Raw genomic sequence first — 25,491 nt, 5'->3', positions numbered from 1 at the left:
CAACTTTTATAAATAATTAATTTCAAAAAACTTAATAAAAGAAAAATAGTACACAAGAATATTGTGGAAAACAAAACGAGATACGAAAATAAATAAAAATTGGATAAAGTTTAACTGGTACAGCAAAACAGAAAGGGAAGCGTCGAGAATTGTTTGACGATTTCTTTGAAGATTTTTATCGCCCCCTCACGGGTGCTGAATTACTAGAGTAAAAGCGTCCCATGGTACAACGATGTATAAAGCGAGCTTTGCACCACAAGGTTCAACTTTGGCAAAATAGGACCATGGTCAGAATAAATCACCGTACTACAAAGGGAAAAAACAACAATTTAGGAGGGAGAAAGTGAAAGCTTAGAAACTAGTTGGTTTCAGTATGTTACGAATGAGAGCATAAGGTCTCCTTTTATAGGCAGAGCCAAATAGACAAAAACGTTCAGAGAATTATTACATGGTTAACGCATGTTATCTACTTTTCCAACTGATACTCATAATTGCTCGGTTACGCGTTCAAACCGTAGCTTTAATACAAAGAATATTTTTTTTATTAAAATTAAAAATTATGGAAGGACACAATTTAGTTAGGCCAACTTTATCAACCCCGCCCACCCCGGCCAGACAGCGGCGCATGTGTATGGTGGACTTGGACTTGCTTACGCCCTATACTCTCTACAAAACTGGGTCACTCTGCGTGAGCCCAAAGTTTATTAAAAATTTGCATGTACAAGCATTACAAAAGTCACGTATCTCTTACATATAGGAATTTTGTAAATGCACTACCAACTACAACACTTTCATATTTACTTCACAATTTTTACAGTTTTCCAACACACTTAGATAATCATTCTTATTCATCTTAGCTCTGATTTTGGAAAATAAATATTCGATCTTATCCCCCTCAGCTATGAGAATTACGAATATGTTGGAACTATTCAATTCTAATGTGTGGACCTCACTCAAATATGAGCCACAAATCATCCACTCATATGTTCATAAATACTCTTCATTAACAAATATTCCAACTTATGATTCTTCAGCTTATATAGATAACAATTTTACAGGAAATCCAAATTGAGATAATGAAGGCGGCTAATTTATCTCCAATAAAAAAAATTAAATTGAAATCATAAAAGAAAAACATGAATAAAAATAGAGAATGCTGGTGAAAGATGGAGATTTAGTAGCCATACGAGTACCGAGGGCGAATCTCGCCAAAACACCAGCGACGAGAACCAAGGTCCCAACACTCCCGCCAATGAGCGTCACTACAATACCACATCCGGTCTACCATCACTCCCCTAGTGATGACAATGGGTATGGTCGTGCAAAATCCGACCCTACCCACGAAAAAAATTATACCATACACATACTCATTTATTTGTAATGAGTCCAGGTCTGGGTGTGGGTAAGACCTTATAGGGTTCAAGGTAACTCACATGCAGTTTTGGTCATTTAATATTGTATTTTTAAGAGCAAATTTAATAAAAATACTTAAATTATTAAAAGCATATGCCAAAATTTTCCTTAAATTCATAAATATTGGGTATTGTATGGGTAGAGTTCGGGGTAGGGTATTTAAAAATCATATTCTATCCATACCCATATTATTTTTATAATGGGTAATATTTGTACCCTATCCATTACCTATTTATTACGGTAAAATCGGGTCTTGCGGCTACGTGGCTATGCCATACGCGGGTAAAGTTATCATCCCCGTGCTCGCCGGTGCTACACCTTTGCCCACCATTGTAGATCCCTCAATGAGACACTCGGACCTCGTTGTTGCGTGCCACACACAACAATCCACCGATAGAAACTAAATATCTCCTACCGCGAGCCACCGAGCCACCTATGAATCACAAGATGTAGGTCCAAGTACAAGAGGAGACCGTTGCCAAAGTGGAGGGGATGACGGACGAACCCAAGCTGACTTCGTACGAAGAGGGCTAGCATGGAGAGAGGATGTCCAGAAGTGGAAGCTGTGAAGAATTCCAATTTGAATAAAAAAATTAAACAATAGGCTCTCCCACTAATATTTAATATGATCCTATTATTTGATTGTTTGCATACTTAGGAGACCATAATTTTTTGCATTGATAAATGGGTCATCATTGATAAAAGTCATTTGCTTAGATTACAAGAATAGTGCAAAAAAAATTCAAAAACTTCTACAAGAAGAAGATGAAAAGTAGATCACAAACAATCATAAATACCACAAAATAACTTGCGGGTTACTCGTCTATACAGGTAACTAGTCATTATCAGATTATTACACAAATCATGAGCGGAAACGTTGGTCTTCGTCTATTGTAGATTGTTGTATAAGGGGTCTTGCCCGACTGATATCCACGCCCAAAGAAAACCATATCTTAATTCTAAGATTCAGATCTGAAGAAACATTCAAAACCACTCCGATTAAAGATCGAGCGGTACAAAAGCAAAATCTAATATGTCTAGATTATTGAAACATAATAATTAAAAATAAAAAAAGCAAAACATGAAGAATAAAATAAAAGATAAGTAGTACCTTCCCTTACATCGAGAGTTCTCCAATAGTCGAGACTAGCAAAGTCTTTGTCTTTCAGGGGAAGCGACGACACCAAAGATTGAAAGCTAAGGGACTTCATAATTACTAATACTCTTTTAAGAATATATTCAAGAGAATTACGTTAATGAACGGATAAATAATGTCAAACTGTGGTATTTGATGCAAATACTTAAAACAATATGCATAACTATATGAAAACTGTGACGACCCGACTTTTCGGACCGTCATACTTATCTTAATTCTCTTACTTTAAAAAAATAGTGGATAAATTTTTTTTTTTTTTTTTAAAACATCATTTCAACTTATAAAGTTTAGACTTTTAAATAAAACAAATTTAAAATTAACCAACATCTGAAACCTTACAAAAACATTTGATGAAAAAAGAGAAATACTTAATTCGGAATCTCAAACTAAAGTAGATGGTTTGAATATTCGACGGAAATAAAACCATAAAAATTCAACTTCAGTTTTGCGAAACTAATTAAACTTGAAAACATATCTTAAGCATAAAAAAAATCTCAACCCGAGTGTTTAGAAAATTTCGTAGCGGAAGTCTTTTAAATAAGTGAGCGGAACCACAACCCAACCCCTTAGCCATCGAACGCCGCTGATCCACCTCCTCACTTGTTCATTTGTTGCTTACCTACAATACGGACGAATACACATAATATGAGCTAACGCTCAGCGAGAATAACTATGACTCACAAAAAGATGAGTAATGCGATGCATGATCCGGTTATTAGTGTTTTAAATTCTAATAGTGTCATGGTCTTTCGTATCATAAGTCTTATCATATTTTATTCGGGGTGCCCCTAGAGTAGTCGTACCAATTTCAGTGTACACTTTGGAAACGAACTACGGGGCTGCGACCTCCCATAGTTCGCACCATCTAATAACATATCATATGAGAAAACTCCCTTTATGAGCCCGTAGGTCGGCTCGAGAGAATTCTCTTAATACCTCCGTAGCTCGAGGCGGTACGACTCTCTTACTTATCTTATCACTTGGTTATTTGCGTTACATACAAAGATGACATATGACATAAACATAAATGAAACATGGTAATAAATAGAACATGTTATGCCAAAATTGTACTAAACTCATACATAAACTCATCATAACGAGTCATAACATAATAATCACAATTCACTCAATAACATATACATGCACATAAGAGATATCACACAATCAATCGTATAACACATATAAACCAATTCAGATCACACACTCATCGTAACTTAATTTTAAACTAATCCGTATTGTAGTGAGATTATTCTCACCTTGTTTCGAGAACGTGCGACTTTAAACTATCGGACGATCGGAAAACGTATTTGGCTCGGGACCTAGACGAAAGAAAAAAAAATGAATAAAGTTTATCACTAACTATCTCTAGTACTCTTAAAAAAAACATACAAGGCTGCTGGAAAGAGAGTTCCAGAACTGAAAATTGGACATGAAAAGACCAAAATACCCTTAATCGTAAAGTATCGAGGAAAAATGTTTTCTGGAAAAAAATTCTGAAAAATTACAGAAGCTAGAGAATAAAAACTGAACGTTTTCATCTTCAGTGGTGTTACCAAAATCGGATCCCAAACAACAGAACTAAATTAAAAGTATAAAATGTACAAAGACGCTTTAAAAAACTTCTGGAACCTATCTGCGCACGGGTCCAAAATTTCGGTTTAGAAATAGTTATACTAATTAAAAACTCATAAAAATTTTATCATATAATATAAACACATAAAATTATCTTGTATAAAAATTTCATTCAAAAATACATCTTCTAGGTATTTTAAAAAAAACAAGACATTGCTGATTGAATCAATGTGAAACTATATGCGCACCGATGGTAAATGTTTTTTTATAAAATAAACCATTCAACTAAAAATCATAAAATTTTAAACACATACCGAAGACATCTATACTATTCAGGTATAAAAATATCAAATAAAAATTCGTTTTGTAGCTATTTCATTTTGAATCAAAACCTTGCTGTTTGAAACAGAAAACAAAATTATGCGCGCTGATCATAATTGAATTTTAGAAAAAAAACTGTTTGTCCAAAATTTATGAAATTTAATATACATATTATAAACATCTTGAATATTTCCGTATAAAAAAATCAGACTAAAATAATGTTTTTGACTAATTAATACAAAAACGTTTTCTTACTGCCTATAATCTTGATAGAATTGAACATGCTTAAATCTATCTTTTCCACAAACAAAACTTATATATGAAAAAAAAAAACAAATGGCTGAACACCAAAAGAGAGATGAACAAAAAGAATACCTTGAGAGATTAAAATTGGGCTGGTATACCTTTGAGCCTCTCAATAGAAACTACGTGGAATTCTATGTTGGTGGCTAAGGGTTACTATTTTTTTTTTTTTTTTTTTTTTTTTTTTTTTTTCGTATGGAGATGAGAGGAAAAAAAAGAGAGAGTAGTGAAAGATAGTCTGAACGTGTGAGATGAGGAATTCAGAAAGAAAAACTAAGGGGAAAAGAGTCTATGATGTATTGGATGAAACTTGCCCTATTCTTTTTTTTAAATCAGTTTTCAAAAGATTGGTTAGTTAATTCATTCATAAATTTGATATCAAAAATTGGTCAACTTATGAATTATCACGATATGTATATACATATATACTCATTACCATAACTTACGCCTAAACAGTTGCTATATATATTTGTATATATATAATGCGTTACTGGAACAAATTACCAGGATTCACAAATCCACTCCCCACAATTATTATATATACCTATATACATATATATATATGTATGTATCTTTATAATAAACACTTCACATCTTTTACATAAACACTCATAAATATTCTACGTCATAGCATAAAATGTTTTATATAACCTTGCCATCACAAACTACTGTAGAGCATAACTTATCGAATATATATATATATATATATATATATATATATATATATATATATTTATGTATATAAGAAGTTTTACTTATGTAGCGCATAGAAAAAAACTTATATATACAGTTACTATACACATGTTATTTAAATAAGGCTATGTTTAATACAACTAAAACATCTATTACTATATACATATACATAACACAAGAAAAATAAATAAAAACTAATTTAAAATTCTAATTCTTTGGTGGCGAGGTTTTGGGGTTTCACAGTCTCCCCTACTCATTGAAATTTTCGTCCCGAAAATTAAAATAAAGGTTGAGACAGAACATAAGAATTCTTACTTGTCAACACTAAACTTCTAGGAATAAGTCCGGATATCGCGATCTCATATCATCCTCGCGCTCCCAAGTGGCTTCTTCGATTTTATGATTCCGCCAAAGTACCTTGACTAATGGAATCACCTTGTTCCTTAGGATCTTTTCTTCACGATCAAGAATTTGTACTGGCCTTTCTTCATACGTCAAGTCTTCGTGTACTTCGATAGGCTCTTGTATTAACTCATGATTTGGATCGGGCAGGTACTTTTTGAGCATTGAGACGTGAAACACATTGTGCACCGATGCTAACTCGGGATTCAGAGCTAGACGGTAGGCTACTTTTCCGACTCTGTCTGTGATCTCGAAAGGACCAATGTACCTCGGGCTCAATTTTCCCTTCTTTCCGAATCTCATCACACCCTTGAGAGGTGCTACCTTCAAGAATACGAAGTCTCCTACTTGGAATTCCAGTGGTCGCCTCCTCTTGTCAGCGTAGCTCTTCTGTCGGCTTTGGGCAGTTCCCATTCGATCTCGTATCTTCTTGATAGCTTCAGTGGTGTCTCGAATAAAATCTGTCTTCTCGAGGCTATTTTCTCCGGATTCAAACCAGTGAATCGGGGATCGACACTTTCTACCATAAAGAGCTTCATATGGGGCGACGCCGATTGAAGCTTGGTAGCTATTGTTGTATGAAAATTCAATAAGTGGTAGCCTCTTATTCCAACTCCCACCAAAATCCATGACACATGCTCGTAGCATATCCTCTAAGGTCTGAATAGTCCTTTCGGATTGGCCATCCGTTTGGGGGTGAAAGGCAGTACTGAACTTCAGTTGTGATCCCATAGACTTTTGCACACACCTCCAGAAGTTAGAAGTGAAACGACCGTCACGATCTGAGATGATGGACAAAGGAACGCCATGCAATCTCACTACGTTATTAACGTACAGTTCAGCCAACTTCTCTACGGAGTACGTGACTTTCATCGGTATGAATCTAGCAGATTTGGTCAAACGGTCCACCACTACCCATATAGCATCATAACCCTCAATTGTCTTAGGTAAACCAACCACAAAATCCATTGTGATTTGTTCCCACTTCCATTCAGGAACCTCGATTGGTTGTAATTCTCCAGCTGGTCGTTTATGTTCGGCCTTCACTTTTTGGCATGTAAGACATTTACTGATGAACTTTGCAACATCGCCCTTCATTCCGTTCCACCAGAAGTGTTCTCGGAGGCCTTGATACATCTTCGTGGAACCTGGGTGGACTGAATATGGAGTCTCATGTGCTTCGGTCAGAATCTGTCTTCGTAACTCATTTTCGTTGGGTACACAGATCCTTCCATCGAAAAAGAGTACATCATTCTCTGCAAGAGAAAATCTTGACTCTTGACCTTCTAGTGCATTGTCCTTAAGCCTCGATATATCAGGATCACGTCTTTGCGCTTCTTTGATTCTCTCGAACAAATCTGATTTTAAGGTCATGTTGGCTAATCCCCAGGTGACAATTTCAACTTCCATGTTGTTGATTTCGTCAACAAGTTGAGGAGATAATGCATGCATCATCGATAGCCGAGCCTCATCTTTCCTACTTAACGCATCAGCTACCACGTTCGCCTTTCCGGGATGGTAATGGATACCACAATCGTAATCCTTAACCAATTCTAGCCACCTTCTTTGTCTCATGTTCAACTCTTTCTGAGTGAAAATGTACTTTAAACTCTTATGATCGGTAAATATCTCACACCGAACACCATACAAGTAGTGTCTCCAAATCTTGAGGGCAAACACCACTGCGGCTAACTCCAAATCATGAGTAGGATAATTCCTCTCGTGGTTTTTGAGTTGTCGTGACGCATAAGCCACGACTTTGCCGTTTTGCATTAACACAGCACCGAGACCTGTCTTTGATGCATCGCTGTAGATAGACAAAGGTTCTCCACTTTCAGGGACTATAAGGATTGGAGCGGTGGTGAGTCTTCTCTTCAACTCGCGAAAACTCTGTTCACACTTCTCGGTCCACTCATACTTCTTATCTTTCTTTGTGAGGGCGGTGAGTGGAGCAGCTAATGTAGAAAATCCTTCCACAAATCTTCTATAGTAACCTGCTAGACCGAGAAAACTCCTTATCTCTGTCACACTTCGAGGTGGCTTCCAATCATTCACGGATTCTATCTTGGCAGGATCGACGGAGATTCCGTCTTTAGAAACCACGTGTCCGAGAAAATGCACTTTATCCAACCAAAATTCACACTTCGAGAATTTGGCATACAGTTGATGTTGTCTCAGCGTCTGGAGTGCAACTCGTAAGTGTCCCTCGTGGTCTTCGGCGCTCTTAGAGTAAATCAGTATGTCATCGATGAAGACGATAACAAACTTATCCAAGACGTCGCTAAAGATCCTATTCATCATGTCCATGAATGCTGCTGGAGCGTTAGTGAGTCCAAAAGGCATGACAGTGAATTCGTAATGACCATAGCGGGTGCGAAAAGCTGTCTTCGGGATATCGTCATCCTTGACCCGTAATTGATGATAGCCGGATCGCAAGTCTATCTTCGAGAATACCTTCGCCCCCTTGAGTTGGTCAAACAAGTCATCAATCCTTGGAAGAGGATACTTGTTCTTGACCGTCACTTTATTTAGCTCTCGGTAGTCAATACACATGCGAAAAGACCCATCCTTCTTTTTGACAAATAGAACGGGTGCTCCCCAAGGCGAATGACTAGGGCGAATAAATCCCTTATCTAACAATTCTTGAAGTTGAGATTGTAATTCTTTGAGCTCGGCAGGGGCCATACGATAGGGTGCTTTGGAAATTGGACCTGTTCCAGGTAGCAACTCGATTGCGAAAGAAATCTCGCGTTCGGGCGCTAAACCAGGTAGATCTTCAGGAAAAACGTCAACATATTCCCTCACCACTAGCACATCTTGTGGTTTTGTTTCGACCTCCTTCGTCTTGTCCACCACAGACGCTACGTATCCATGACACCCTTTACTCATCAATCTCTTAGCTTGCAATGCTGACACCATCATCTTTGGTTTCTTGAGTGGTCTTCCTACAAAGGTGAACCTCTTCCCCGTCACCGGTTTGAAGGTTACTCTTTTTCGCCGACAATCGATCACTGCATTATTCTCCACCAAGAAGTCCATACCCAAGATGGCATCAAAGTCTTTCATTTCTAAGACAATGAAGTCACTCTTTAGCTCTTGTCCACTTATAATTATCGATACCTCTTTCAGACAATATTCCGATAATAACATATCGCCAGACGGTAATGCCGTCCTGAAAACCTTCTTAGTTTTCACTACACTGTCGCCTAATCTCCTAGCCAGTTCTAACGAAATAAAGCAATGCGTAGCACCAGAGTCAAACAATACTAAGGCATCAAGATGAGCTATAGGAAGCTGACCTGCTACTACATTCGAAGAGCTGGCTAAGGCATCGGCGTTGGTGTAGGCGTAGATACGAGCTTGAGCAGGTGGTGGCATTTGGGTGGATGCAGGTGCTTCCAAACGACCCAAAGAGATTTGTGGCCCTTCTAGTGCGGTCGGCATGTAGTTGAGTCGCCCGTTCTGATTCTGAGGCTGGTACTGTCCACTCTGAACAAAATTCGGCTTCGGGCAGTCCTTGAGGAAGTGACCCGGCTGACCACACTTGAAGCAGGTCACGGTCCCTCTCCGGCATTCTCCAGGATGCATCTTTCCACAAGTCTTACATACTGGAAAATTTGTCCCCTCTACCTTGACCTTGTTGTTGGCATTACCTCCATTACCGGGATGAGTCCTTTTCTTCCCATTCCCATTTCCATGGGATTGCGCCCTGAAGCCGTGATTGTTGCGGTTGAGGTGATGGTTACTTGGTTGGTTTGGCTTCTTATTGGTGTCGGGACCCTTGTTTTGAGCCCTATCTTCTTTCCGAGCCTTATAAAATTGGGCCCGTTCCTCCTTCACTTGGATCAAGTGATACTCAGCTCGCATGGCACGTTCGAGACAATCGGCAACCGTGGTAGGTGGCTGACTTCCACTATCAATGGCTAAAGCCAACTCTGGTCGAAACATGCTCATCATACGTCTGACCCTTTCGGCCTCTGTCGGAACCAAGTGTGGGCACAGTCTCGCCAATTGGTTGAACTTACTAACTGCCTCAGTCACGGTCATCGAGCCTTGTTTCAGCTCCGCAAACTCCTTCTGTTGAACATTCATTGCCCTCATGTTGAAATACTTCTTGGTGAACTCTTCCAAAAAGTCATCCCAAGTCATAGTTCGCACATCCCTCCTTGTTGCCACTGTTTCCCACCAGTAACGCGCGTCTTTCTTCATGACAAATGAGGCACATATGACCTTCTCCTGCTCGGTTATGTTCATGAAGTTGAATATCGTCTTGATCTCCGATATCCATTCGTCAGCTACTAACGGGTCGGTCGATCCTTCGAATTCCGGAGCCCTCATCCTCCTGAACCTCTCGAATAGGTCAACAACAACATTGACTTGACCCATTTGAGGTACACCATGAGGAACGGCTTGTGCTGCCTCATGCATGGGAACATAGGGTGGCGGTGGCGGTGGCGGTTGTTCCCCTTCTTCGACCTCTTCATTTTCCTGGTGAAGCTGGTTCCTTAAATCGTGTATCTCAGCTTCTTGAGCTTCGATGCGATGTAGTAAGGTAGTAACCAGAACTGCCAGATCAGGTTGGCCAGCTGGCTGAGCAGCAGGGGCAGGGCCTTGAGGATGTTCGGCTTCTTGTTGTGCGGGAAAATGGGCAGCCTGAGGGGCATCTTGATTAGGAACCTCAGTGGCAACTCTGCCCCTTCCTCTTCCTCGGCCTCGTGCCCTTCCTCTACCCCGTCCACGAGCAGCAGGGACGTTTTCCATCTAAAAACTCGAAGACATAGCCGTGATTAGGGTTTTTTCTTTTGGCTACTAGAAGGGATCGATTATGAAAAGAAAGAAAAACACGTACATACTCCATACATAAAACTTTATAAAACTCTTTAAAGAAGAGTGCATTTCCCATAAAATAAATATTACTAAAATAAGCAATCCAATTCGAGCATATCACTCAAATTAAAACAAAACCAAAACCATAACAAAAGTAAAAAAGGTATCTCAAACTTTAAGGAAAGACAAATAAATCATAAGTCTAGAATAGCAAGAGGAATTTAATCCTCGTCTGGATCATCTTCAGAAGGGTCTTCCTCCGATTCTTCCCCGGGTGATCCCATCCTCCAATCATCCAGTGAGTCTCCATCTTCATCTTCTTCATCACTCCCAGAAGGAAAATTTCTTCTAAGCCATGCCGCGGGGTATATGAGGAATTCCATGTCTGAAAGGAATTCTTCAAGCGTAAATCCAGAAGGTTTCGAAGGGAGTTTGTAAAATTTAGCCTTCCCCACAGTTTTCTCGAAATCGGATAGCTTATCCCAAAATAGCTGAATCAGCTCTTCGTCGGTAATTGATTCTGGTCGGCGGCTAAAAGTGTTATTAAACCGGTGGTAGTAATCCTCGAACGTTTCTTCGGGCATCATCCTCCACGTCTCAGAGTTTCGACGGTAGATCTGTCTCGTGATCTTTTCCTCAAATCCTTTTGGGGTGAAGTTGCGCAGGATACCTTCCTTCATTATGTTCCACTCCGCATCTGGGTGTTTCCTGAGCTTCTCCTTCCAATAGGAGAGTGCTGGCACCTTAAGTTGACATGCTGCCATACTGAGCTGCAGAGGACCACGTATCTTCAACAGGTGGAAACGTTCCTCCATGTTTGTACACCAAGCAAGTGCACAATCATCTGCTCTTCCGTCTCCGAAAAGTGTTGGGGGATTCGAGTTCATGAAAGCCTCAAAGGCCTTACGGTCGGCTTGAACCTCTCGGGTGGTTGTCCTCAAATTCTTCGACATAGGCATCTAAGTGAAAAGAAAAAAAAAGACTAAGAAATAAACAAAATAAAACAAACTAACTTACTGGAGTAGGGGATGCAGCCGTGCGATCGAATAGCGAGGGTGGTCGTAGGTTCATTGCTCTGATACCAACTGTGACGACCCGACTTTTCGGACCGTCATACTTATCTTAATTCTCTTACTTTAAAAAAATAGTGGATAAATTTTTTTTTTTTTTTTTAAAACATCATTTCAACTTATAAAGTTTAGACTTTTAAATAAAACAAATTTAAAATTAACCAACATCTGAAACCTTACAAAAACATTTGATGAAAAAAGAGAAATACTTAATTCGGAATCTCAAACTAAAGTAGATGGTTTGAATATTCGACGGAAATAAAACCATAAAAATTCAACTTCAGTTTTGCGAAACTAATTAAACTTGAAAACATATCTTAAGCATAAAAAAAATCTCAACCCGAGTGTTTAGAAAATTTCGTAGCGGAAGTCTTTTAAATAAGTGAGCGGAACCACAACCCAACCCCTTAGCCATCGAACGCCGCTGATCCACCTCCTCACTTGTTCATTTGTTGCTTACCTACAATACGGACGAATACACATAATATGAGCTAACGCTCAGCGAGAATAACTATGACTCACAAAAAGATGAGTAATGCGATGCATGATCCGGTTATTAGTGTTTTAAATTCTAATAGTGTCATGGTCTTTCGTATCATAAGTCTTATCATATTTTATTCGGGGTGCCCCTAGAGTAGTCGTACCAATTTCAGTGTACACTTTGGAAACGAACTACGGGGCTGCGACCTCCCATAGTTCGCACCATCTAATAACATATCATATGAGAAAACTCCCTTTATGAGCCCGTAGGTCGGCTCGAGAGAATTCTCTTAATACCTCCGTAGCTCGAGGCGGTACGACTCTCTTACTTATCTTATCACTTGGTTATTTGCGTTACATACAAAGATGACATATGACATAAACATAAATGAAACATGGTAATAAATAGAACATGTTATGCCAAAATTGTACTAAACTCATACATAAACTCATCATAACGAGTCATAACATAATAATCACAATTCACTCAATAACATATACATGCACATAAGAGATATCACACAATCAATCGTATAACACATATAAACCAATTCAGATCACACACTCATCGTAACTTAATTTTAAACTAATCCGTATTGTAGTGAGATTATTCTCACCTTGTTTCGAGAACGTGCGACTTTAAACTATCGGACGATCGGAAAACGTATTTGGCTCGGGACCTAGACGAAAGAAAAAAAAATGAATAAAGTTTATCACTAACTATCTCTAGTACTCTTAAAAAAAACATACAAGGCTGCTGGAAAGAGAGTTCCAGAACTGAAAATTGGACATGAAAAGACCAAAATACCCTTAATCGTAAAGTATCGAGGAAAAATGTTTTCTGGAAAAAAAATTCTGAAAAATTACAGAAGCTAGAGAATAAAAACTGAACGTTTTCATCTTCAGTGGTGTTACCAAAATCGGATCCCAAACAACAGAACTAAATTAAAAGTATAAAATGTACAAAGACGCTTTAAAAAACTTCTGGAACCTATCTGCGCACGGGTCCAAAATTTCGGTTTAGAAATAGTTATACTAATTAAAAACTCATAAAAATTTTATCATATAATATAAACACATAAAATTATCTTGTATAAAAATTTCATTCAAAAATACATCTTCTAGGTATTTTAAAAAAAACAAGACATTGCTGATTGAATCAATGTGAAACTATATGCGCACCGATGGTAAATGTTTTTTTATAAAATAAACCATTCAACTAAAAATCATAAAATTTTAAACACATACCGAAGACATCTATACTATTCAGGTATAAAAATATCAAATAAAAATTCGTTTTGTAGCTATTTCATTTTGAATCAAAACCTTGCTGTTTGAAACAGAAAACAAAATTATGCGCGCTGATCATAATTGAATTTTAGAAAAAAAACTGTTTGTCCAAAATTTATGAAATTTAATATACATATTATAAACATCTTGAATATTTCCGTATAAAAAAATCAGACTAAAATAATGTTTTTGACTAATTAATACAAAAACGTTTTCTTACTGCCTATAATCTTGATAGAATTGAACATGCTTAAATCTATCTTTTCCACAAACAAAACTTATATATGAAAAAAAAAAACAAATGGCTGAACACCAAAAGAGAGATGAACAAAAAGAATACCTTGAGAGATTAAAATTGGGCTGGTATACCTTTGAGCCTCTCAATAGAAACTACGTGGAATTCTATGTTGGTGGCTAAGGGTTACTATTTTTTTTTTTTTTTTTTTTTTTTTTTTTTTTTCGTATGGAGATGAGAGGAAAAAAAAGAGAGAGTAGTGAAAGATAGTCTGAACGTGTGAGATGAGGAATTCAGAAAGAAAAACTAAGGGGAAAAGAGTCTATGATGTATTGGATGAAACTTGCCCTATTCTTTTTTTTAAATCAGTTTTCAAAAGATTGGTTAGTTAATTCATTCATAAATTTGATATCAAAAATTGGTCAACTTATGAATTATCACGATATGTATATACATATATACTCATTACCATAACTTACGCCTAAACAGTTGCTATATATATTTGTATATATATAATGCGTTACTGGAACAAATTACCAGGATTCACAAATCCACTCCCCACAATTATTATATATACCTATATACATATATATATATGTATGTATCTTTATAATAAACACTTCACATCTTTTACATAAACACTCATAAATATTCTACGTCATAGCATAAAATGTTTTATATAACCTTGCCATCACAAACTACTGTAGAGCATAACTTATCGAATATATATATATATATATATATATATATATATATATATTTATGTATATAAGAAGTTTTACTTATGTAGCGCATAGAAAAAAACTTATATATACAGTTACTATACACATGTTATTTAAATAAGGCTATGTTTAATACAACTAAAACATCTATTACTATATACATATACATAACACAAGAAAAATAAATAAAAACTAATTTAAAATTCTAATTCTTTGGTGGCGAGGTTTTGGGGTTTCACAAAAATACATATAAATTAATTTTTTATCTCGATTTTTTAGTTGAGTGCTCCTTCTGACCCCTACCTAAATGTATCCTGGTTGCATATTATTAGATATGAACTTAAATGTCATTTTTTTTACCTATTCGCAGTGATCCACACATGTATATTTTGTTGAAATCTGCTATCCAAATTCCTTCTGGGGAATCATCAGACAATCAACTTATATTCGAGTTGTAAGTTCTTGAACTTATTTAGGCTTTTTTTTAGTGAAACAAATAGTCCTTCAATATATGATTGTGCCATTCTGTCCTTAATCTTTCTTGAGCATAAAATGGTACAAAACTCATTAAGTTTTTTTAGCTAGTTACTCAGTTTATTTTTACTTTTATTGATTTATGAAATTCAACACCAAAAACATATTTTACAAACCAAGTATCTTGAAAGAAAATAATTAAATTACATTTTGACCCCAAAAACATAAACTAAAGCTAAGGAATTTTAAAGTTCTAAGGTATTACTTTAACAAATTTATAATAAAACCCTCAAAATTTGGAGATTGAGTCCATTAAGTATATAGCCATATATACAATTTCACATTGCTATATAACCAACGTTTCGTAAATCTTAGATAAATAGTCACATCCATATATTTACACGCGTAAATTGACGTAAATAATCCACCATTTTATTTCAATGAAAGAGGAAATCAGGAATGCAACGTCATGTTTGTGACTATTTACTTAAGATTTACGAAACGTTGGCTATATAGCAATTCCAAAAGTTTTAGTTGGCTAATTACCTAATTTTTTGTCTGTTAAATAATCAACTTTTTGTAAATTTTAAGTAAATAGTCACTATAGTGATGTGGTATTGTTTGAACGTTTTTAGCATTCTATTTATGTCATTGGAGTTTGATGATTTACTTACAATTATTATAGATTATTTACAACTATTAATGTCTTGTGAACTTTGTTAATAAAATCTTGTGACTATTTACTTCAAAATTACTAAAAGTTGGTTATATGAAAAAACTTGAGTTTTCATATAGTTATATATCTTAATTTTAAATATAAATGTCAATGATCCAGTGACAAGTATATAGGCAAGAATGGAGATTGTTGCCGCAGTTATTGGCCCTGTTGTGGAATGTGCATCGTCTGGAGCAGCCGAGCGATGGAAACATCACAGAAACATAAAAAAGAACATGCGCTCTCTCTCAAAAGACTTGGAGAAACTAAACCGTCGAAAAGCAGATATAAAAACGAGACTCAAAATTGAAGTCGTTCCAGGAGAGACCGAAGAGATAGAGGAACTCAAATTATGGCTGGAACATGTGGAAGAAATGACTTGCAAAATAAAAGAAATCAGAAACGAAGTGAGGCAGGTCAAATTCTTATCCCGAGCTGGGGTGGGGAGGAGAATTGAAGAAATGATACCGGATGTAGAAAAACTGTACGAAGAAGGCGCTGAATTCCGAGAAGGAAGTCTGCTCAGGACACTAGTGCGGCGTGGGAACGAGAAGCCGTCGACGACAGGGCTGTTTGGAGGTGAGACGCCGGCGGAGAAGACAAAAGGTGAGATCTTGCATTGCTTGGCGGACGAGAAAACTACGAGGATTGGAGTCTACGGGATGGGTGGGGCTGGAAAGACAACCGTACTCGAACATCTCCTTAACAACCTTTTGAAAGCCGGCGATAATATTGGAGGCAAGTTTGATAAGGTGATCTGGATCACTGCGTCAAAGGCATCCGGTGTAAGAGTTTTACAAGACAAAATCGCGCGTGAGATTGATTTGGATCTAGACGAGAAAGACGATGAAGAAAGATACTTGCTAAAATGGCAAAGCAATTCGCTGCAAAATGTGCGGGTCTTCCTCTTGCGATTGTCACCGTGGCTAGAAGCATGAGAGCTAAAATGGACGTAAAAGAGTGGGGGGTCGCGCTAACGGAGCTCGAGGATGTCACACATTCTGCATCGAAAGAAATTACGTCGACTTTGAGGTTCAGTTACGATCGGTTGAAGGATGTGAGATTTAAAGAGTGTCTTCTGCATTGCGCGTTGTACCCTGAAGACCATCTCATCGATAGAACTTCTTTGGTATACCAGTTGATAGTCCAAGGAAGTGTTGATCATGGTAGGACAGTGAAAGATAGAAAGGACAAATGTCATGTTATGTTGAATGAGCTCGTGCGTGATTGCTTGTTGATCGAAGCTAACACCATTCATAAGAAATTTGTGAAGCTCCATGACTCGGTGAGGGATATGGCGATACAGATCATGCGCGAGACTGCATCTCGATTCCTGATGAAGGCGACGGGAGGAGAAAACTGGGACGAGAAAACTGGGACGAGGAACTGGAGAAGGTTTCATTGATGGGAAAAAACATAATCATACCCGTCGCAGAGCCCCCAAATTGTCCAAGATTGTCGACGTTGTTGTTTTCCAATGCAGACGGTCTCGAAACTATCTATGATGATTTCTTCACGCGAATGACGGGACTGTGTGTTCTCGATCTATCCCACACAAGTATCAGAACCCTTCCTGGTTTCGTCTCTGGTCTAAAAAATCTTGCCGTGCTATCGCTTAGAGATGGCAAAAACTTGAAGTGCGTACCAAATCTGTCAGAACTGAGGAGCTTGATAAGGTTGGACATGAACTATGCTGGAATCACTGAATTTCCTAAAGGTTTAGAAAAGTTGGTTAAATTGATGCACCTTGACTTAAGCGGTATCTGGACTAAGAATTACCGCAAAGGGCTTCTCTACGAGCTCTCCAACCTTAGCTACCTTTCGATTATTATGCCAAATGGTGTTGGAATAGAGTTCGCAGAATAGTTGGCAGCTATGAAGAAGCTGGAGTATCTAAAAGTAGAGTTCTCGGAAATCAGCCTTTTTAACGCGTATCTTCGGATGATTCCCAGCGGAGCGGCAACGACGCAAGTGTGTGATTTTGTATTTACAATAGGATGTGTGTTTCAATTAGATGAAGTCCCAAACACCTTGCACCAATGCGGCGTCCAGTCCAAGGATGGTGATGGTCCAATCTTGGTACCCAATAATGTTGAGAACCTTAGTGTGGTGTACTATGTTGAAAAAGTTTGTGCCGTTTAGTATCCGTCGAAAACATAATAAACTTGCATAGACTAAAAATTGACGCGTGTCGCAAGATGGAGTACATGTTATATGATTCTCCGGCCGTGTTTCCGCTGCTTGAAAACATCAAGGAGTTGCAACTTGAATCGCTGCCAGACCTACGAGCGTTATTCGACAGAGAGCGATGGAACAGCTTTTCCAGCACTGCCAGTCGGGGCATTCTCCTCTCTAAAGAAACTAAAGATCAAATTCTATCCTGAATTGAAGACATTGTTTGTTGTTGGCAAATACACCTCGTTTCCTAGTCTCGAAGAGATCGATATCTGGCACTGCCAAGAGTTGGAGGAAATAATATCATTCGAAAACGAGGATGCAATAATAATGAACCTTCCCACTCTAAAAAGTATTAGATTGCTCAACTTACCCAAACTGAAGAGCGCTCAGTTCGTCGCAGATTCCTTGTCTCGAGCTGATTTCTTTGAATGTCCAAACCTGAAAGTGGTGGCCTCTTCTCTTCTACCTTTCATCGGTATCAACTCAGACCCTTGAAATTTTACAGCTTTGAAACCTCTCCTTGTTTTGTACCATCGCATTTTGACCGAGTGGTCTTTGACCGAGTGAAGATGATCGGGTGGTCTTGGCCGAGTGAAAACGACTGGGTGGTCTTTGACCGAGTGAAGATGACCGGGTGGTCTTTGGCCGAGTGAAGATGGCCGGATGGTCTTCTTTTTTGGCCGACCGGGTGGTCATTTTTGTGGCTTTGTCTTGAAGATTTGTCAAGAAGTCTCGCTTGAAAACATTCTTTGAGAGTATCTTTTGAACGACATTTTATGAGTGTTGACTCGGAGCTTGGCGCGTGAATTTGCTTGTGGGCTTGAGCCTTGTGTATGGGCTTGATGTTTCGTTTTTTTGCTCTCGGGGTGTTATTTACACCATGTGAAAATAACGGCATAACAATACCTATAAACATAATACTTGTTTAGTGTTCAGTCGGACTTTTATTTTGAGAGAGAGAGAGTAATAGTAGTTAGTGAATAATATTAAAAAATAATTAAAAAAAATGAAAATATCATTTTACCCTTAAATTCTGTTAAATAATTGATGGAATGATGAGTTTTGAAAAATTAATAAGTACATAGTAAATGGTTGTAAAAAAAAAAGTAGGATAGAAGTTGGTACAAACAAATTATATAATTTAGGGGGTAAAATTAAAATTTATTATAATTAAATTGATCTTCGTTAGTTTTATGTAGTCTAATAAAACAGTATGGTGCGGCTTTCAAAAAATTGAAATCATAACCATAGTTATTGTAACATGGTAAGCATCATTATAAGTACAAAATTAGATTAATCGAGCTATATGATGTCTCTGTTCAAATAAAATAGTGCTAGAGGAGACCTTTTTAATGAATCAACACCGAAATATATGGTATAAAAAATAACATAAAGGTTTAAGCACAATTGTCGCTTAAATGGAACAAACTGTGTGGAAGAAAAGCTTTTGTTCTATTCACTCGCGTATATTGTCTCAAATAAAAATGTTATTCTAGTATTCCTGTTGGATCGAGTGACAAGACAATATAATATACATTTGAGGCTTGTTCGTGCCAATTATTTATATGTTGAATTTTAAAACTATTTTCCCTAGCTAATATACTACATGTAACACCCTTTTGATTATTCTGGACATTTCAAGTTCTCTACAATACATTAATGATTGATCATAATCGTGTGAGAATAGTAAGAACTTCATGGTTTTACGAGCAACTTTTATGTCGATAATCTTCATATGGCAATAACTTCTGTAAATTCTTCCTTTCAAAATGAAAAATATTAACATTTGTAAATTCTTTTTTCAAAATAAGCGATGGACCATTAGGGACCCATTGTGTACGCACCTGTATTAGCAAATACAATGATGATGCGAAACTAGGGTCTTGATATTTTTCTAGTGCATTAGGGTAATGATATTTAAAACTATATAGTATGATAATTATTACTTTGCCCTAGTATTCCGGGGGAGTTGTTAGCTTTCCAAGTCTAAATGTTTATTTTCACAAAGTGTGTTTCGATTTATTATCATTATTTTTTTGCGAGGTCTTTGAAAGTGTGAGTATAAATCACACAAATGTAAAATTGCGTTCATATTGTGAAATTTATTGATTATCCTTATACTTTATATTTCAATATCCAATATAATATAATTAAGTGTTGATTGTATATGTACTACATTACGTAAAACGGATGACATATTAAAAATTAAAATAAAAAATTCTAAAAGTTTTTTTAAGTATTTTTTTTTAATGAAAAGACTCATCAAAAAGTATATATATATATATTGATAAAATTCAAAAAGACTTGGTTTAAAAAATAAATTTAAATATTTATTTGTTACAATAATCCAAACATGAATCTGGAATTTTTATCACTGTATTTTCGATCAATGTGGGTTTAATTTCGATTATTTAGATCTGAACCTTAAATCTGAAATGGTTTGTTTTTTTTGGGCATAGATCTAAAACGCAACCGGAAAACAAGTGGTGATACGTGTTACAAGAGACTGATAACTTATTATTCTTGTTGATGCGAAACTAGGGTCTTGATATTTTTCTAGTGCATTAGGGTTGTGAAGCCCCGAAGTTTAGCCATATAAAAATTTAACATTACGACGTAATACCGTAAGCTTGAATTATTTTTATGTGCTATATATGTTTAGTCTGAGAATTTATCTTCCATAATCAAATTTATGTATGACAATTATTTTTTTTAATAATAATTTTTAATCAATAGTAGCAGTATCATCATATCTAATTTTTATCCCTTGTGTATAATGTTACTTATACATCTAATCATACGAATATTATATAAATATATATAGGTATATATATAAGGCATAAAAAGAGATCTGATAATAGATGCATATAAAAGTAATAATGATAAAAAAAAGAGTAGTATATTTTTATTGTGGTATCTGTGGATTCATATAGAAATGAATATGTGTATCCGGATACATGCAATAAGTGTGTGCATAGCAATTCTTTTGGATGCTTACTTTTTGAAAGAAATAAAGAGGTGAGTAAATGGCATTATATATTGGACGTTTATAACAGTCTAATATTTATTTTCATTAAAAATGCTTTCTCTCTATAGCTCTATGACTTTGAATGGACGTGCTTAATTTTTTTTGTCTATCGCACACTCTTGATCTGATATCTTTTCAACTCCATCATCTTCTCCCTTTTTCAAACAAAACAAAAGAAACACATAAACCTCTTTAGAATTTTCTTTATTTTTCGGGAGTCCTATTCCACACTAAGGAGTTTTTCTTTTCATTCTTTCTGAGGTACTTCTCTATTTAAGATATCTTTTCATTAGTCTGTCATGACTTTGCTTGTTACGATTTTTCTTATGCACTATATTATTGAAATGTTTTTCTGTTATGCGTGAGTCTTTGAAAAGTAACGTGTTTATCAGTTCTAATAGGCTTGCGATTTTATTTTAGTCTGATTTTTTTATACCGAAATAATCAAGATGTTCATAATATGTATATTAAATTTCATAATTTTTGGACAAACAGTTTTTTTACTAAAATTCAATTATGATCAGCGCGCATATTTTTGTTTTCAGTTTCAAAACAGCAAGGTTTTGATTTAAAAAAAAATAGCTAACAAAGGAATGGTGACTTGTTTTTTTTATACCCATATATTCAGAATGTTTATAGTATGTCATAAAAATCTTATAATTTTTGGATTAACGATCTAATTTCAAAAAAATAAATTAAAATTATTGCGCGAAGTTTTATTCCTGTTTCAAACAGCGAGATTTTATATTTTTTTAAAATACTTGCAAATCGTATTTTGGCTGGAATTTTGTATACGAGATACCTATATATGTTGTTGTTACATAGAAAAATAAGTATGAGGTTTAAATTACCGGAAGTATTTTTGTTAGTATTTTATTTTAACAAGTGCGCAGATCCGTCTCGTTTTCTCTAAAACCCAATTTTTAGACAATATATGTTTAAATTAGTTTTCTTCATGTTGGAGCCCGATTTTGGTCTTATCACTGAAGACTAATATGTTCAAATTTATGTTTTATAGTCTCTGGAATTTTTCCAGAATTTTTCTCTGAGATTATATTTTTTTTTTTTTTCCGGAACCCGAGGACGAAGGGTATTTTCGTCTTTTGACGTCCCTGTTCCTTCTCTGATTTTTTTCCAGAAACTTTGTTAGTCTAGAAGTGTCTTCTAAGAACCTAATTCCTACCCGTTCGAATAGGTACCGAGCCGAATAGCTTTTCCAATCGTTCGAGAGTCTAAGAACTTTTCCCCGGCTCAATAAGGTGAGAATAATCTCACTACAATACGGATTAGCTTAAAATTAATTACGATGAGTGTGTGATCTGATTTGGTTAATATGTGTTATATGATTGATTGTTTGATATTTCATATGTGCTTGTATATGTTAATGAGTGATTTGTGATTATTATTTCATGTTTGGTTATGATAAGTTTATGTATGAGTTTAGTACAACTTTGGCATAACATGTTCTAATTATTAGCATGTTTTATTTGTGTTTATGTCATATGTCATCTTTGTATGTAACGCAACTAATCAAGTGATAAGATAAGTAAGAGAGTCGTACCGCCTCGAGCTACGGAGGTATTAAGAGAATTCTCTCGAGCCGACCTACGGGCTCATAAAGGGAGTTTTCTCATATGATATGTTATTAGATGGTGCGAACTATGGGAGGTCGCAGCCCCGTAGTTCGTTTCCAAAGTGTACACTGAAATTGGTACGACTACTCTAGGGGCACCCCGAATAAAATATGATAAGATTTATTATACGAAAGACCATGACACTATTAGAATTTAAAACACTAATAACCGGATCATGCATTGCATTACTCATCTTTTTGTGAGTCATAGTTATTCTCGCTGAGCGTTAGCTCATATTATGTGTATTCGTCCGTATTGTAGGTAAGCAACAGATGAACAAGTGAGGAGGTGGATCAGCGGCGTTCGATGGCTAAGGGGTTGGGTTGTGGTTCCGCTCACTTATTTAAAAGACTTCCGCTACGAAATTTTCTAACCACTCGGTTTGAGATTTTTTTTTTATGCTTAAGATATTTTTTCAAGTTTAATTAGTTTCGCAAAACTGAAGTTGAATTTTTATGGTTTTATTTCCGTCGAATATTCAAACCATCTACTTTAGTTTGAGATTCCGAATTAAGTACTTCTCTTATTTTCATCAAATGTTTTTGTAAGGTTTCAGATGTTGGTTATTTTTAAATTTGTTTTATTTTAAAGTCTAAACTTTATAAATATATGAAACGATGTTTAAAAAAAAAATTATCCACTATTTTTTTTCTAAGTAAAAGAATTAAGGTTAGTATGACGGTCCGAAAAGTCGGGTCGTCACAGTTGGTATCAGAGCAACGAACCTACGACCACCCTTGCTATTCAACCGCACGGCTGCATCCCCTACTCAAGTAAGTTTAATATGTTTTAGTTACAATTTTTTTTTAAATCAGTAGTTAAGTTTATGGGAGAGCTAGAGATCAAGATTTTTTTTTTCTTTTTATTGACAAGTAAAGACTTGTCTATTTTATGGATGATTGGATCGTGGTCCTTACCGATCAAAACTCCACTCCTTTTTTTTTCCTTATTTATAAGATGCTATTACATTCTTTCCGTTTGTATTTATATATTTTTTTTACGAATTTGTCAATGGTTTACAAGATGCCATCTTTCATTATGATTATGTTTTGTTTCATGTTCAAATGAAATCTTCTACGGCACTATGTGAAGAATATTTTTTTAAGTGTGAATAGCAATACCAATAGCGTGATATGAGTTGAGTTAGTACTCTTATAAAGGAGTACTAAGAGCACTATTTTAGTTTCATGCCCTGACAGCTCGACCAAAGCTAGTGGTTCTAGACACCACTTTACGCAATCGGTTCAAAGCTCAAGAAACTAAGATATAGGAATCTCGAGGAACAAAATACACCAAGGGAAGAAGATGCAAAAGGATGAGGGTGTTTTGAGCTGATTTGGATAAATCCATTGTTAAAGGGAAGTAACCCATCTTCCACAATCTTAGATTTTATAAAAAAATTCTACGAGTGCCGAATACCACATGATCCAAGTAAAGGAGGAACGAGCTCAGTTTTACAAGGCTCGAAAAGAGGAGAAAAGTCAAAACAAGGGTCCCGACACCAATAAAAAGCCAAATCGATCAAGTAGCCACTAACCTAACTGCAACAATCAAGGCTTCAGGACGCAACCCCATGGAAATGGGAATGGAAAGAAGAGATGCCATCTAAAAAATGAGAGTAACACCAACATCAAGGTCAAGATGGAGGGAACGATTTTTTTTTTGGTATGCATGACTTATGGAAAGATGCATCCTGGAGAGTGTCGGAATGGAACCATGACCTGCTTTAAGTGTGGTCAACCTGGTCACTTCCTCAGAGATTGTCCGAAACCAATTTTTGCTCGGAATGGATAGGATCAGTAGCACAATCAGAATGGACTACTCAACTACATATATACTAGCTGCACTAGAAGGGCCACAAATCTCATTGGGTCGTTTGGAAGCACCTCCAACCACCCAAATGCTACCACCACAACAAGCTCGCCTCTACGCTTACACCAACACTGATGCTCTAGCCAGCTCTTAGAATGTGGTAGTAGGTCAGATTTCTATAGCTCATTTTGACGCTTTAGAATTGTTTGACTCTGGAGCTATGCATTACTCTATTTCGTTAGAACTGGCTAGGAGATTAGGCGATAGTGTAGTGAAAACTAAGAAGGTTTTCAGGACGGCATTATCGTCTGGAGATATGTTATTATCGGGATATTGTCTCAAAGAGGTATCGATAATTATAAGTGGACAAGAGCTAAAGAGTGACTTCATTGTCTTAGAAATGAAAGACTTTGATGCCATCTTGGGTATGGACTTCTTGGTGGAGAATAATGCAGTGATCGATTGTCGGCGAAAAAGAGTAACCTTCAAACCGGTGACGGGGAAGAGGTTCACCTTTGTAGGAAGACCACTCAAGAAACCAAAGATGATGGTGTCAGCATTGCAAGCTAAGAGATTGATGAGTAAAGGGTGTCATGGATACGTAGCGTCTGTGGTGGACAAGACGAAGGAGGTCGAAACAAAACCACAAGATGTGCTAGTGGTGAGGGAATATGTTGACGTTTTTCCTGAAGATCTACCTGGTTTAGCGCCCGAACGCGAGATTTCTTTCGCAATCGAGTTGCTACCTGGAACAGGTCCAATTTCCAAAGCACCCTATCGTATGGCCCCTGCCGAGCTCAAAGAATTACAATCTCAACTTCAAGAATTGTTAGATAAGGGATTTATTCGCCCTAGTCATTCGCCTTGGGGAGCACCCGTTCTATTTGTCAAAAAGAAGGATGGGTCTTTTCGCATGTGTATTGACTACCGAGAGCTAAATAAAGTGACGGTCAAGAACAAGTATCCTCTTCCAAGGATTGATGACTTGTTTGACCAACTCAAGGGGGCGAAGGTATTCTCGAAGATAGACTTGTGATCCGGCTATCATCAATTACGGGTCAAGGATGACGATATCCCGAAGACAGCTTTTCGCACCCGCTATGGTCATTACGAATTCACTGTCATGCCTTTTGGACTCACTAACGCTCCAGCATCATTCATGGATA

General features: G+C 36.6%; 4 protein-coding genes across 4 annotated transcripts; 2 read left to right on the top strand and 2 right to left on the bottom strand.

Moving 5' to 3' along the window:
• Window positions 1-5,782: 5,782 nt before the first annotated feature.
• LOC149398178 (uncharacterized) lies at window positions 5,783-6,274 on the bottom strand. The gene has a single exon (XM_089614503.1). It carries the CDS (start codon window positions 6,272-6,274, stop codon window positions 5,783-5,785), a length of 492 nt encoding a protein of 163 aa, XP_089470629.1.
• Window positions 6,275-6,576: 302 nt separating this feature from the next.
• Window positions 6,577-10,621, bottom strand: LOC149398177 (uncharacterized). The gene is made up of 4 exons (XM_089614501.1): window positions 9,217-10,621; window positions 8,315-9,084; window positions 6,696-7,777; window positions 6,577-6,595 (listed from the first exon to the last, which is right to left on the bottom strand). Exons 1-4 carry the CDS (start codon window positions 10,619-10,621, stop codon window positions 6,577-6,579), a joined length of 3,276 nt encoding a protein of 1,091 aa, XP_089470627.1.
• A 5,192-nt stretch (window positions 10,622-15,813) lies between these two features.
• On the top strand, window positions 15,814-17,078 carry LOC149398176 (disease resistance protein RPS5-like). Its single transcript, XM_089614500.1, has 2 exons — window positions 15,814-16,482; window positions 16,551-17,078. Exons 1-2 carry the CDS (start codon window positions 15,814-15,816, stop codon window positions 17,076-17,078), a joined length of 1,197 nt encoding a protein of 398 aa, XP_089470626.1.
• A 116-nt stretch (window positions 17,079-17,194) lies between these two features.
• Window positions 17,195-17,539, top strand: LOC149398175 (uncharacterized). Its single transcript, XM_089614499.1, has one exon. It carries the CDS (start codon window positions 17,195-17,197, stop codon window positions 17,537-17,539), a length of 345 nt encoding a protein of 114 aa, XP_089470625.1.
• The last annotated feature ends 7,952 nt before the right edge of the window (window positions 17,540-25,491 follow it).

This window comes from Urtica dioica, chromosome 5, assembly GCF_054948205.1.
Source record: "Urtica dioica subsp. dioica isolate 48M chromosome 5, U.dioica_male_clone48M_v1_H2, whole genome shotgun sequence".
In the NCBI taxonomy this organism is placed as follows: Eukaryota; Viridiplantae; Streptophyta; class Magnoliopsida; order Rosales; family Urticaceae; genus Urtica; species Urtica dioica.
Note: the sequence above shows the minus strand (reverse complement) of the source record. Positions and strands in the feature narration are given on the sequence as shown.

Bases quoted from the DNA above. Each gene is read 5' to 3' on its own strand.
- LOC149398175 (XM_089614499.1), top strand. From the start codon at position 17,195: ATGACGGGACTGTGTGTTCTCGATCTATCCCACACAAGTATCAGAACC.
- LOC149398176 (XM_089614500.1), top strand. From the start codon at position 15,814: ATGGAGATTGTTGCCGCAGTTATTGGCCCTGTTGTGGAATGTGCATCG. The intron at 16,483-16,550 runs GCGCGTGAGATT...AAAATGGCAAAG, and splicing joins GAGTTTTACAAGACAAAATC to CAATTCGCTGCAAAATGTGC.
- LOC149398177 (XM_089614501.1), bottom strand. From the start codon at position 10,621: ATGGAAAACGTCCCTGCTGCTCGTGGACGGGGTAGAGGAAGGGCACGA. The intron at 9,085-9,216 runs GTATCTACGCCT...TTATTTCGTTAG, and splicing joins GCCACCACCTGCTCAAGCTC to AACTGGCTAGGAGATTAGGC. The intron at 7,778-8,314 runs GTATTCTCGAAG...AAAGATAAGAAG, and splicing joins ACCAACTCAAGGGGGCGAAG to TATGAGTGGACCGAGAAGTG.
- LOC149398178 (XM_089614503.1), bottom strand. From the start codon at position 6,274: ATGGGAACTGCCCAAAGCCGACAGAAGAGCTACGCTGACAAGAGGAGG.